Source organism: Pyxicephalus adspersus, chromosome 12 (assembly GCF_032062135.1).
Source record: "Pyxicephalus adspersus chromosome 12, UCB_Pads_2.0, whole genome shotgun sequence".
Lineage (NCBI taxonomy): Eukaryota > Metazoa > Chordata > Amphibia > Anura > Pyxicephalidae > Pyxicephalus > Pyxicephalus adspersus.
The window spans coordinates 7,480,932-7,495,168 of record NC_092869.1 but is presented as its reverse complement, the minus strand read 5'-3'; the positions used below and the strand labels follow the sequence as shown (position 1 = coordinate 7,495,168).

General features: G+C 35.5%; 2 protein-coding genes across 3 annotated transcripts in view; both read left to right on the top strand.

Annotated features, from left to right (window-relative positions):
• LOC140341985 (uncharacterized) overlaps positions 1–6,747 on the top strand; it is a 71,426-nt gene extending 64,679 nt beyond the window's left edge. For both annotated transcript variants that reach the window (XM_072427964.1, XM_072427963.1), the window contains exons 23-25: positions 1,201–1,257; positions 2,134–2,346; positions 3,993–6,747. In XM_072427964.1, the coding sequence (XP_072284065.1) occupies positions 1,201–1,257; positions 2,134–2,346; positions 3,993–4,159 (437 nt within the window). In that variant the 3' untranslated portion in view covers positions 4,160–6,747. The remainder of the gene's footprint in view (positions 1–1,200; positions 1,258–2,133; positions 2,347–3,992) is intronic.
• A 2,642-nt stretch (positions 6,748–9,389) lies between these two features.
• LOC140342533 (embryonic protein UVS.2-like) overlaps positions 9,390–14,237 on the top strand; it is a 15,900-nt gene continuing 11,052 nt past the window's right edge. Inside the window, exons 1-11 of the mRNA XM_072428741.1 lie at positions 9,390–9,470; positions 9,848–9,875; positions 10,293–10,343; positions 11,478–11,543; positions 11,864–11,998; positions 12,088–12,205; positions 12,477–12,652; positions 12,729–12,810; positions 12,902–13,029; positions 13,390–13,505; positions 14,162–14,231. Of these exons, the coding sequence (XP_072284842.1) occupies positions 9,390–9,470; positions 9,848–9,875; positions 10,293–10,343; positions 11,478–11,543; positions 11,864–11,998; positions 12,088–12,205; positions 12,477–12,652; positions 12,729–12,810; positions 12,902–13,029; positions 13,390–13,505; positions 14,162–14,231 (1,051 nt within the window). The remainder of the gene's footprint in view (positions 9,471–9,847; positions 9,876–10,292; positions 10,344–11,477; positions 11,544–11,863; positions 11,999–12,087; positions 12,206–12,476; positions 12,653–12,728; positions 12,811–12,901; positions 13,030–13,389; positions 13,506–14,161; positions 14,232–14,237) is intronic.

The following is a 14,237-nucleotide window of genomic DNA, read 5'->3' as shown; positions in this document are numbered from 1 at the left end:
ATAGATGTGGAGCCAGGTTTCATCCTCAGTCACTAACCTAGCCAAAAAGTCCTGTGCAGCTTCAAAATGGGCCACAAAGGCTTTGGATGCTTCAACTCGTTCCTTCTTCTGATCACTGTTTAAACATTTTGCACCCACTTCGCTGAATGTTTGCCCATGTCTAGCATAGTGGTGATAAACCCAACACGCTCCCGTGAGATGTCAGGTATCTAGGCTATCTTTTTTGGTGATATTCGTCCTTAATAGTCCTCAATAATCAGCTCATGGACAGCATCGCAGGTTTGGGGCGCCCGCTGCGGGGCTCATCTTCAACGCTGAAATGCCCAGTCTTGAAACTAGATATCCAGGTTTTGACAGTGCTGTAGGAAGGACACTTCTCCCCCAGTTTTTGTGACATCTGTGAATGTCTTTTGCTGACTTTGCCTGGAGAAACAAAAACAGTATGACGGCCCGTAAGTCCAACAACATGAAACTTGCTTGTGCCTCTGCCATCACAGCTTCTCACTAAAAGAAAAAACAGTTTTAAGAATCACAAAGACCTGATATTTGCACAGTTACATACTAAGATATTGGGCTGTCATATGCTCCCAAACTAATTTATCTATTTCATCTGGGAAGGGGACAAAGCCAGGAACTTCTCAGTACCCCCATGTATATTTGTATTTACTAGAATGGTGTCTTTAAACTTGCTAGAAATTTTAAATACTCTAAAAAAGTTTTCTCTATACCACTGTCCCCTCACTCCCTGCATGCCACATCCCTCTTTTCTTCTGAAAGTCTTTATTTATCCTTTGCGATGGCCTTACTCCTTCACCTATCCCTTCTCCTCCCTGTATAAGCTTTTATGTTACAGCCAGGGGGAGGAGAATTACTATAGATCAACCGAGTGATGGCTCTAAGTTGACTGGGGTTGCTGGCAAGATGGCAGTCTCATGACTTTTGTAGACCTACACAAGAGAAGATTTTAAATTCAAATAGCTCCCGTATAATATGGTAAATGCAAATGTAATTTTATGAAAAGATTTGAAATGAGTGACAGGAACCATTAAAAACCATTTGCAAATGTTAAGAAAAAGTGTTAGGAATGCCCTGTTTTATTCCCAAAACTAACCTATAAACTAAGCTCAAGAAGACCATGGAATAAAGATCAGAAGCAAAATACCTGTCCGTGTGACTAATAGTATGTTACTCTGATTGCAGGGAGGAATTGCATAGATAGAAGTTACAGTGTCGGCGTTTACTATAACAAAGGGAACGGTGAGTATAAAATAATTAAAAACTTACTACACATAAACATCAGTATGTATTAAAAAGTGGGCCATATTGTTTTTGTCATACACTTTAAAGCTGAACAAATTAAACCTCTGCTATGGTAGGTTTTTAGCGGGGAAATATTTTTAGTAAAAATGAAGCAGAGTATTTTACACCTCTCAATCATATCAACCCAAATCTAAAGGTAGCATTTAAAAATGTTGCCAAGACCTTCAAATGACTAAGGCAGCCCAAAGGAACTGAGACAAAGTAAGGAAATTGTGCTAAAATGCAATAAAAACTCCTTACAATAAATCACACGGAACATTATAGGCAAGAATTAAAATTTGAATAATTTCCTTCCTTAAAGTCCTTTGACATCTTCGTTGGACAGTTGGGGATGATATAGCTCCTGTACAGGCACATTCAATTCCTCTTTTACATTAGAGTTCAGTGGTTTAATTCTTTTACGTTGATGGTCATTGGAAAAGTGCACCCTACCATTCGGGTTCAGTGATCATTCTCATATGAGTTGCTAGTGAAGAAAAGCCTCAGTGTAAAATTGCCTTCTGACATTAGAAGTTATTTAAGGGCCCCCTTATGGATGCTCATTGAAGAACATTCTCTTCCATTGGTGATCAGTTGATTACCTTTTTCTGGTTACCAGTAGGAGAAGAGTCCTAATAACAGTTATTAATAGGAATGTTTCTTCCATTGATGATCAAAATGCTCCTTATAGTACTATTCAGTCGGAAGAATGCTCCTATTACAGACAGTGTTTGTGGCAATTCATTTTTGAGGAAGAATCATTGCATAATCTATGGAGAATTCCTGCTTGTGAAAGGCTGCTTTAGACTAATCAAATCATGTTGTCTTTTACAGATTATGTGAAAGAATCTACTCTCAGCATAAGTAACAGCTCTCTGAACAGTGAGAATCCATATGCCACCATTAAAGATATCCCCATGCTGATGCCTAGGACCTCAGAGGGGAATTACATGGAGATGAAGTCTCCAGTCCACCGAGAAATGTCATATGCAGAAATTGGACTATTTGATGAAGATGCCATGTACCAGGTTGACTCACAAGATCAAGGTAAAAATCTCTGTTTATCCATTGGAAATCTCTTATAAACCTCATCAGGCGAATGGACTAATATGCAGATGAAATATATATGTGTTCTGTTTTTCCTGGAACTTGATTTGCATTTCTTGTCACCCAGTCCAGGGATTTAAAAAACTTTATAGAGTCCACTGTATGGCAGAAGATCTGACTTTTCTCTGCTAGTAATATAATCTTTACAGGTCTTGTCTTTCCTCTCTAGACTATACGCAGACAGCCTGGTTAGCTCATATTTCTTTTTATAGGCTATTATAATAAATAATTATATTATAAGTATAGCCTAGGAAGTATTTGGTAGGGCTCTCTTGGTCAGTCTAAAAAAAATTAGGAACATCATGGGACCTGATTTACTAAAGCTCTCCATAGCTGGAGAGGATACACTTTCATTATTGAAGCTGGGTGATCCAGCAAACCTGGAATGGATTTCCTTAAAGTCATTTGGCTATTTGCTAGCAAATCCTGGACCAGATGCATTCCAGGTTTGCTGGATCACTTAGCTTCACTGATGAAAGTGTATTCTTTGCAGCCTTGGAGAGTTTTAATAAGTCTGGCCCATAAAGTGAAGATATGATAATTGAATCCAAAAAAGATAGAACAATATTACATACACGTGGGCAGCACAATTGTCCCAGTGGATAGCACTCTTTGCAGCTCTAGGTTAAGATTCATTACATTTTGTCAGAATATCTGCGTACAATAATAATATCTTAAAGGATTTTAATCAGAGGATATCCACCAGTAAACCTATTCCATAGCCAGAGTTACATTTACCATATCATGTCTGCTTCTTCAGACTAAAGTACCATCCAACAAGGAGGTATGTATAGCTAAAAAAATATAAAGAACATATCAAATTACAGACATATGTAAAAAATGCAAGTGTTGTAATATATATATATATATATATATATATATATAATATAAGTGTTGTAAAATATATAAATTCTATTAGAAATATGAAAATAGACTTGTCATTATGGTGTCAACACTAAGGTACAACCTAAAGGGCCACTATCAAACAAAGCCAAAGATATCCTTACTTGATACCAAAATATACTGTATCTTGTAAGAGGTAAGGACAAACCTAATAAGAAAGATTTCCAGTAAGGTATTCTAATGAAAATAAAATTACAAAAAAAAATAAAACGTGGGCTCTAAAACAAGGCCTAAAGCACAACAAGTTGCATGTACGGGCAAACAGCATTTTATAGCTTTTTTGAGTAGAGTTTGAGTAGATATGTTTTACATATTTTTTGTATTATTTATAGAGCCATAAGTCATTCTATGTGAGTGGTACAAATGCTGCTTGCATTAAAAAAATATAAAAATGATAATAAATACAGTTCCTCATTTTAAGTATCACGTATATCTGCCTTTCAATCAGACCATATATATGCTGTTATGGGCAGACATAAAGCTGCACAAATGTACAGGATCCAAAATTAGAACTTTAACCTCCATAAAAACATAAAGTCTTTGAGAAGGAATTCTGCTGTTCATGCGGACTCCTTCCTTTGCCATTTAGCCAACAGTCAAATTTAACATTATATGTCTGCCAGCTTCCTAAACTAATATGATGCATATAATATATTAATAACACTTCTCCTTCCATACTCCAGACAGCTTTCTTAAAGGTGCCGCAGCAGCTTCCACCAGCTCTCCTCGGAACAGTCTCCAAACAAACCATTATGATTCACCTAAAAACAGCCACATTCCCAGCCATTACGACATGCCACCAGTTCGACAATATCCCCCATCTCCAGGAACTAAGCGTAAAACACGATGAGAATTTGAAGAATTGTTCTTGGCAATAATTGCTACTTTCACCTCCGGGATATCAATTCCGATGCTTAAAATGGAGCCTGTGGACAGGACGTCATTGTATGCTGGGATGACCTTAGCCATCTGTGAAGTCTTATTTTAATGGTTTACAAAGACTTGTATCATCTTAGTACTTAATATGGGTACAATACAAACTGCTTGTATATAAATACTCACTGTGAATGACTGCTAAGATGTAAATATATATAAGGCTTTTGGGGACTGGTATCTCCGGAAGCTGAAGAAAAACTTTTAAGAAGGTGTTTACCACTTTTTTGACAAGAAAGACTGCAATGGTGGACCTCCAGTCCAAGACACCTGGACAGAAATCAAAGAAAGTCTTGGTCTGATGGAGCTTGCATTTATTAGGAACTTCAAGTATATGTAAATAATTATGGTCAGATTGTTTTTGTCTGAATCTCTCAATAAAATGTAAAAATGTACAAACACAAAACTAAACTTTTACAATTTTTATTAACATTTTTCTACAGGATCAAAAGATCCTCGTGCCTTGTGTTGGGGTTTAGATGATTTAAAAAATCTTAAAAATAATTATCAAAATTGTAAAAGAAAACTAAAGCACACATAAAAACTACAACAAATTTGCAATACATTGCAGATTATGAACCCTTAGAAGTGGTGAATGCTTTTTGTCTCAATTTTGAGACTAGAAACATTTTTAGAAATTTTGCAGGTCCCTCGATGGTGCTGGTCCTCCCTTTTCTACGTCGTCCCGGAATTCCTCTTTATCCTGGCACTGAGGAAGTGTCGGGTGCTGCCATCTTCATTTCTGACTTCCTTCTTCTTGGCACATCACCTGATCTGGTGCGGGATCGGGTAACGTAGCTCAACTGTAAAGGGAAAAAAAAGAAAGCCTATCTCACTGTGCTTGGGTGAGATTGGCATCTCTTTCCCTAATAGAAAAAAAAATGCTACTTATTGTACAAAATTTAGGCATGTGCAGAAGGAGCACCCAGAGCCTCCCCTGGGATGCGTGACGTAGCTATCCGGGGAGGCTTTGCTCCTAGGCTGAAAGGGGAAGTGTTCAACTTCACAAAATAAATAATGAACCACATTTACATTTAATGGTTGTCTACCCTTTTATGTAAAGTGAAAAGGTTGATTTTATGTATGCTTTAATACCTAGATGTGTGTTGTGTATAGAACTAATTTATACAGTTGACAAATAATGACATGTTTTTTATGATCGCTATGGTTAACATCTCTGAGATTCAGGGCACAAAAATAAAACCCAATCCTTTAGTCATGGGAGAGTGGAAAACAATTGTAAAATACATAATTACCAAACCATTTAATTGTTACTTTGAAGAGTAGGAGCTGTCTGGAGCAGTGTTTGTCAACCAGGGTTCTGTGGAACCCAGGAGTTCTACCAGAGAGTGATTGGGGTTCCTTGAGCAGTGAACAATTTGTACCTCTCAGGTCAGTTGCCACAGACACCTTTGATTTTAATGGCATCTGTAAGGGTGTCATTCATCTCAAAGGTCAATACAGTAAGAGGTATTCTTCTAAAACTACCACTCCAATGTACAGTGATCTGTGGGTATTGTTATTATTGTCAGGGGTTTTCTTAAAGTTGTTTAGGGGTTCCCCCATATGAGCCAACTTAGTTAAAGGAGCAAACGATTAGACTGAAATAATTCTCTTCCATACACTTTATTGTATGATTATTTTTGCATAATCAAAATCATCCATATAATAACCACATCAAAAAAACAATTCTTAGTTATAGGTAGAATGTGGCAATGTTTGTTCCACTGTCAACCCAATAGGCCACCTTGTGTCTAATTAGTCCTCCTGTCGAGCAATGTAGAAATATTTGTATGATGTAGTAGATTCTTGATATATTGAGAAATATATAGAGAGATCACATACTGGTGACAAAGCCTGCTCAGAAATAAAGCAAACCTGGCCTTTTTTATTATTAATAATTGTACACAGTATTTATATAGCACCAACATATTACGCAGTGCTTCACAAAGTCCATAATCATATCACTAGCTCACAACCTAATGTCCCTACCATAGTCATATGTCTTTAATACAGACTAAGGTCAGTTTTTGGAGGGAAGCCAATTAACCTAACTGCAAGATTTTGGAATGTGAGAGGAAACCCAGATAGACAGAGAGAGAACCTGCAAACTCCATGTAGATAGTGCTCTGGTCAAGATTCAAACCTGGGTCCTAGTGCTGCTAAGGCCAGAGTGCTACCTCTCAGCCATCGTGCTGACCACATTACAAGAGTGAAGCTTACAGTTAGCTGGTGTCTTGATTTCATTCCACACGTGATGTGTTCCTAAAGGCAAGTACATGGCCCAGGTTGAAATTGGGGAACTGTCAAGGATAATATTTGCTGTCCACCAAAACATGTGCCAAGGTGAGGCTGGAGATAGCTGGTATTCTCATCAGTTGATAGCACTATCAATAAAAAAACAAAAGGCCTTAAAAAACATACTCCTAATTCTAATGGGGGTTGATGTGATAAAAGAAGCCCAAAGACTGGCCCCTGACAAACCAAAGAGTTGCAAATAAGTTACAGTAAAGCTGCGTACACACTTCCAATTTTTGTCGTTGGAAAGGATCTTTCACGATCCTTTCCAACGACAAGGGTGTAGATAGTGCTCTGGCCAAGATTCAAACCTGGGTCCTAGTGCTGCTAAGGCCAGAGTGCTACCTCTCAGCCATCGTGCTGACCACATTACAAGAGTGAAGCTTACAGTTAGCTGGTGTCTTGATTTCATTCCACACGTGATGTGTACCTAAAGGCAAGTACATGGCCCAGGTTGAAAATGGGGAACTGTCAAGGATAATATTTGCTGTCCACCAAAACATGTGCCAAGGTGAGGCTGGAGATAGCTGGTATTCTCTATCACAGTTGATAGCACTATCAATGAAAAAACAAAAGGCCTTATAAAAACATACTCCTAATTCTAATGGGGGTTGATGTGATAAAAGAAGCCCCAAGACTGGCCCCTGACAAACCAAAGAGTTGCAAATAAGTTACAGTAAATGTAATCCTAGAAAAATCTTGATTGGCAATCACTACTATATCTTTGCCACTACTGCTACATCAATGAAGTGGCAATCAACATAATCTCCAATTTATTGAGTGTCAGATGGAGTTCAACATTTTCATAGTGGCAAACATCATATGTCACAGTAATTGCTTGTTTTATATATCCTAATTTCCAATTTTAAATGACTCTTAAATGATGTTGGCAACAGTGGAAGTATTGGAGCACAAATGCCACTTCTATATAGAGTTATTCCATTTGAGTTTCTGATAACATCTTTGGAGTAAGTGCAGCAAACCAAATCAATTGCTAATTGCCATCAGGAGAATAATCTGATCGTCTGATATGTTTTTCAAACACCTCTGTGTCTCATAAATTTGTGTCTGCAAGGACCCCCGAGTGCCGTGCTTTAGATACCAAAAAGTCATACATGGCCCCAGGCACAACTTTGGTACCAGAATTTTATATAACTATGATTTCTAATGTGTTCAGTCAGTATTTGTACTGAAGGTATTTAACAATCACCTAAAATACATGGATAAGTATAAACATTAATAATGAGGAGTGTAACATTTCTAAATTGTTGGGAGAGAATCATCTTACACCTTTATATAGCTCTGTATGTGTTTGGGTGTGATTGTATACAGTATCTGTGTAATTCTTTTTCCACTTAAATACAGTTTTCTGGGTTTGGGGTTATGGTCATAAAACTAATGTATATAGTCATTATAATACATTGAGCCAATATTAAAAAGTTGTTTTAATATGAAATAAAATGTCTAAATTAAATTAAAGTGAATGTTTAGTGATTTATACAGTTTTCCTAGACAAATTGTTCTCTGGGAATCTGTTTCTGGGAAAGTTATAAAGTCATACCAGGTGATCTTAGTGATTCAGTACTTTTCTGTTGTCAGACTCCTGTGAAAACCCCTTTAGTTGACCATTAGACTGCCTATCCCATATATAGCCAAATGGTATGGAACTTGTCAAACAAATATACAATTAGTTTAGAGCATTTTTTTAGCTATTTCTTTCATTTAAATTGGTAAATACATTTCCATCAATTTTCTTACCTTTGACCCTACTGCAACATCCATCCAAGAAATAGGAGTGACAGTTGTCATTGCAATAGAAGGACAGAAATTCTTCCCCACCATGCTAATAATATCAATAATTTCTCAGAACGAAAGCGACATCTGTGGTATGCCATATTCAGTAAGTATTTAATTCATATCCCCATCCTGGAAATGAAAACTTGCATGACAGCCTTTAACGCATTTCGCTCTACCAATACTTTGTCATGAGGTTGGTACCACAGTAGTCGTGAAGCTTTATGACCAAGCTTTGGGAAAAAAGGTAAATAGGAGGTTATTACCATTTTAATAGAAAGACAAGGGGAACTAAGGATAAATTAAATTGGAGGAGCTTGTTAGCTACAGGACTTCAAGGGGCATCAACAGGCCTTTGACCTCTGTTGAGGGGAAAAAGGATGGGAGACCCTGACCCTAAATAAAGGATGTTCCTCTACTTCATTTCGATTACACAAATGAAACCAATATGTTTTGGGGTCAGTTTAATTATTTTGTTTTTTTTAAGTTTGTAAGTTTTAAACCAATGCCATACTGCTGTCATATAGCATTCTGATAAGAACATTTAGAGGGTATGGTGGCAATGGATCAGGAACAACATCTATTGTCAATGCTTGACAATATTTCATTCTTCTGTATCTATCCAGTTACTTATAATGATGAGTGTTGTTCAACACTAAAAACAACTCTGCAAAAATGGACCACCTAACAAATGTATTTCTGGATAACAAGTTCATAATAACTACGCCTTATAGATAATGAAGTTTAACAATAAACTATCCCTTACAAGTTCTACCCAATGATGGTCAACAATTATCAAGGGACCATAAAATCAATTACAAGCTGGACAGTTGGACATCACCAAGTAAATATCCATAGTGTCACACATAAAATAATTATATATTTCTAATTCCCATACACATGCATTCAGGCCATTCTTGAAATGAGCTTTTCTGTCTTATGATTGGTTGGATCTTCTAAGGTACCTGTATAAAAGGTGAGCCTGAGGATGAAGGCCACATCAATCTTCAGAGAGAAGATATTTCACATTACAGTGAAGAAGAATTCTGAACAAGATGAATGACAAGGTCTTCGTACTGCTTGTGGGCTGTGTTATGGGTCTGGTGACCAGTCTACCTGTATCTCCATCACTGCAAGTAAGATGATGATGAGCTGGCATAAACAGAGAAGTAGACATATAAAAACTATATTTAGGAAAGGTTTTGCCTATACCATGAATCAGTTAGTGACAATATTAGCTAGTAAATCTAGCCAAATTTGTATTGATTTTTTTTGTTCATTTTAGTTTTGGGGTTTAGTTTTCAGAACAGGAGGTGAGATAACATATCTTTGCAAAGTGAATGTTCCCTTTAATGGAAAGTGAACTAATTGAACAGCCTAAACTCCCATTATTCAGGTAATGATGGTATAGCTATACGGTTATATAGGGAAAGAAAGGGGGGTTTGGACTTGTTATCGGCTTTTATATTTTTTAACTTGAAATAAGATATTAATACTAATATTTCACTTTCAGATTCGTCTGCCTGGAATTAATGAAGTTGGTAAGTTTTTTTAAAGTTATCATAAAGAAATAGTTTGGATCTCTATTAGTAAAACATTGGCCCTTGATCTCATGGCTTAAAGAAAAGTAATCTTGCCACTGCCATCATGGTATCATTTGGTTCTAAGACTCCTGATTCATTCTTCAGGCCTTGAGGAGATCTCCACTTGCCAGGAACTGTTCTTCCTAAATGTTATTGCTGTGATTCCAATGCTATGAATTATATATTTGATTTAAATATCTTTATATATACGATATATAAAGTATATATATATATATATAAGAAAACTGACCATTATTGGATCTCCCAGCTCCACACATAGGGAATTAGTTGTTATGTAAAGGTACTGTATTTAAGAGATAACTCTGACTTTAAATTTCTAATAATTATTTCACATTTTTGTTATTCTACAAACAGATAAAAATACTCAATCTTTGATCAAAGAAATTCAGGAACATTCTCAACAAGGTATCTTTATCAGTATATTTTGCATTACCCTTTCTAACAGCATTACAAGTAATATATCCATTAATTTGAATTTAATAGTAGTGTGCATAAATTGAAAAAAACTCACAGCTTAATATTAGGAAGACATAGGTCTACTTTACTCTACCAGGACAAAAAAATATATCCCGAATATACAGCAATCAGATAGATCCACACAATAATGTGACAATGTTAATTATTTCTTAATTTATAATGCTTTTAGAATTGCATTTAACATTTAGTGGGCTACAAGCAACTGATTATGAAGACTATTTCACATTTATAATGAGAGCAGTAAGCTTTCACTATAAAAAAACTTTTACCCTAAAGTCACATTTCAGTAAATGAGGGTGACAATGACACCCATGGAGATGCAGAAAAGTCATCAAACAGGAATGTTCAGAGATCAGAGATGTAATTTACAATCTCACCCTAACTAATCTCCAGATAGCTTTGTGACGTGCCTCTGCTTTCCTTTTCCAGCTAAAGATTGCCACATCATAGCTGTAATTAAATCTGCATCACTATAGGAGTTAACCATTTGGGGGCTTGAAAAATCAAAAAGCTGACATTAGCACGGTGATAACTGGGACAGATAGTACTACATAGACATGCCTTAAATGTTTTGCTAGTAGATTGAAAGTAGATGAAAAAAATTGCAACATTGGAATGTTTTAATAATTTATTTGTCATTTGTGACTTTTCTGTAGGTAGGGTTAATTTTGTTATGTTCAAAATAGTGGCTTTTTGCCACCCAAAATTAATTGCAAAAATTATAAAATTGGTTAGTTCAGATCCACTTTTAATTAATAAATAATTTGAAAATAATATGAAAATTAGAATGCTTTTTAAATTTTCAAATAATGAATACATTTATACATTCAAATTCAATTCATCTTTAATTCAAGATTTACTTAACTTTGTTGAGTATGAAAAAGTATGATTAAAATGATTTAATCCAATATGAACAATGTGCACATTTTCTGTAATATTTGGGTACATTTTAGTGAAATAATGTATAAATAGCTCCCAAAGCATACTATTGGGTTTCAATTACTTGCAATATGTACATTTTGACTAGAGTGATAATTGAGTAACTTGTATGTGTCCATGTAGCTACAAAGAGTGAAACCTCAGAAGTACCCGAAGGGATCTTCAGCAAGATTATGGCAGTCAATAAAGGTAATAATTTTAAAACACAAAATAATTCATTTTTTTTACCCGATTATAGGGGTGTTAAATTTATCCTGCAAAAGGTTAGGACAATATTAATGAATTAAACTGTGAATGGTAGAACACTGTACATTATACTTTGATAGACTAGTCAATAGCATAGGGGGTAAAAGGTGAAGTTCTGGACCTAGTCTAGTTCTTGTTTGGCTGTTCTGCAGGGAAGATCACACAATAATAGATAACTACAATATTGTAAGATATTTCTTGGAGTAGAGGTAAAAAATATATTTATTCGTTTACTAACTTTACCATTTTTTCTGTATATATAGATAGTGATACACCCATGCATGGAGGCGACATGTTGGTAAGGACTGGACGCAGCGCCATAAACTGTACATCTTGTCTTTGGCCTAAAAAAGCAGATGGTACAGTTGCTGTCCCCTACATCATATCTAGCAGCTACAGTGAGTTACCTTTTAATTTTCTTGCATTTAATTATTTAGTGCTCTTTATTTACCCAATAAAAACCCCAATCATCTTTGTCTGATTCCAGGTTCCAGTGCTGTTAATACAATCAAGAATGCCATGGATGAATTTGCAACATTAACTTGTGTGAGGTTTGTGCCTCGTACAGAAGACACGGATTATCTGAACATCGCTGCTGGAGACAGGTAGGATCTAGGTTCATATTTTTCAAGTTTTATTTGGAAATCCCATGGTAAATGAAAACTGAACTTAGCTATCCAACATACTGTTGATGTTCTATTATCTCCAAAATCACTGCTGTCACTCTGGGGACCTTCTCTTTGAACCCATTGAATCTGAGATAGTAGCCTCCTAAGATATGAACAGATATTAACTCATACTAATTATACACAGATATTTTTATATTTCTTTTTGTAAAGAGTATTTTTTACATTTTTTTCTGTTTACTATTTTTAGTTGTTCATCATTTGTTGGAAAAAATGGCGGAAGTCAGACAGTTTCACTTGGTGCTGGCTGCGTCTACAGAGGGATTATACAACATGAACTAGACCATGCCCTGGGCTTCTACCATGAACATACGCGGAGTGACCGCGACAGTTATGTTGACATCTTTTTCCAGTTTATCTCCAAAGGTACTAGAAACATTATTACAGCAGAGAAAAATAGCAAAGAAAGAAACACATACAATACTATTTTTTGTTGTTTCAGAATACTGGGGTAACTTTGTTAAAGTGAACACTAATAACCAGGGCCTTGAGTATGATTATGGTTCAGTGATGCATTATGATGGGTAAGTCATTACCTTAGCTGATAGAATGTTTTTAAATGGTAACATAACGTTAATAATAATATATTGATTTTTTCTATTTGTCATTTGCCAGCTATGCATTCTCCAACACATCAAAGCAACCTACAATTGTCCCCAAGCCTGACCCCACTGTGCCCATTGGGCAGAGGAATGGACTGAGTATTTTGGATGTCTCTAAAATCAACAAACTTTATCAATGTAGTAAGTTTATGTGGATTCCAATTTTATTAGTTTTACACAATAAAAATGTTTCAGTTTATAAAGGGAGATGCAAATCCACACCAACCCAGATTGCAACTGAAAATTTAGACAAGGTTAGGACAATAAAATCCTACGTGGTCCCAATGTGACCACCTTAAAATTGTAATTTACTATTCAAATAGAAGAATGCCTTTCATGAACATCAAGCACTTTCAGGTATTTTGATTTCGTAAAAGGCAACGATATGTATTACCAAATAGGAATAAAAACTTGTTCTATATCATCAATACAAATATATGTATATCAGAAGTATTTTTCTCCAAAACTAATTCCAATGTATATGTTTTTCTCAATTCTCAGATGTCTGTGCTAGTTTGCTAAATAATCAGAATGGAGTTTTTACTTCTGCCAACTACCCATCTCTGTATCTTAATAATGCCAACTGTGTTTGGTTGATCAGAACTCCTTCTGGGCAGGTAAGAAAAAAATATTTGCCAGTATATTAAATGTGACCTTAAATGTGGTGTAAGCCCATGAAAGTGAGCCACCATCTGAATTTTGTCTTGCACATAATTTAAAATTTACATAAAAAATAATTAGACTTTCCCTTCTTCATTTTATGATATCCTATTTGTTGAATCATCAAATCCATTGGTTGAAATAATACTTTTAAATATGGATTTAAATCCACTCAATGTTTTGTTTTTTTTTTCTTATTTTAGTAATTCATTTTTGCTCCACATGCAGGCCTAATCGAAAGGGAATTGTAAGAATGAAGATTTTAACAGATAAACAAGGGGCCTTTAATTTTTTTTTGCAATTGTTAAGGTATTTAGGTATTGGAAGATCCTAAGTCACAGGACACAGGGTAAAATCAAATACTTGTTAGATATAGATATAATTAAGAACTTCTGTTAAAGGTTTCTGCTGATAAATTTGTTTTGGTTCAGGTCATTTGTCTCCTGGAACAAATGCTTTGGTAAATGGAAGCACAAGTAAAACGAATGTAATGTGAAGTAGAGTTGGAAATCAAAAGGGTTGTTTATGGAAATCAATGGCACCTATATCCAAGTTTGCGATTATGAATATGTAAGGATCTATTGTAGATAATATATTTTGTGTTACCTTTTAGGCTTCACTAACTTTCAATGGCTTTGATGTCCAGTCCACTCCTGACTGCACCTCTGACTACGTAAGGATTTATGATG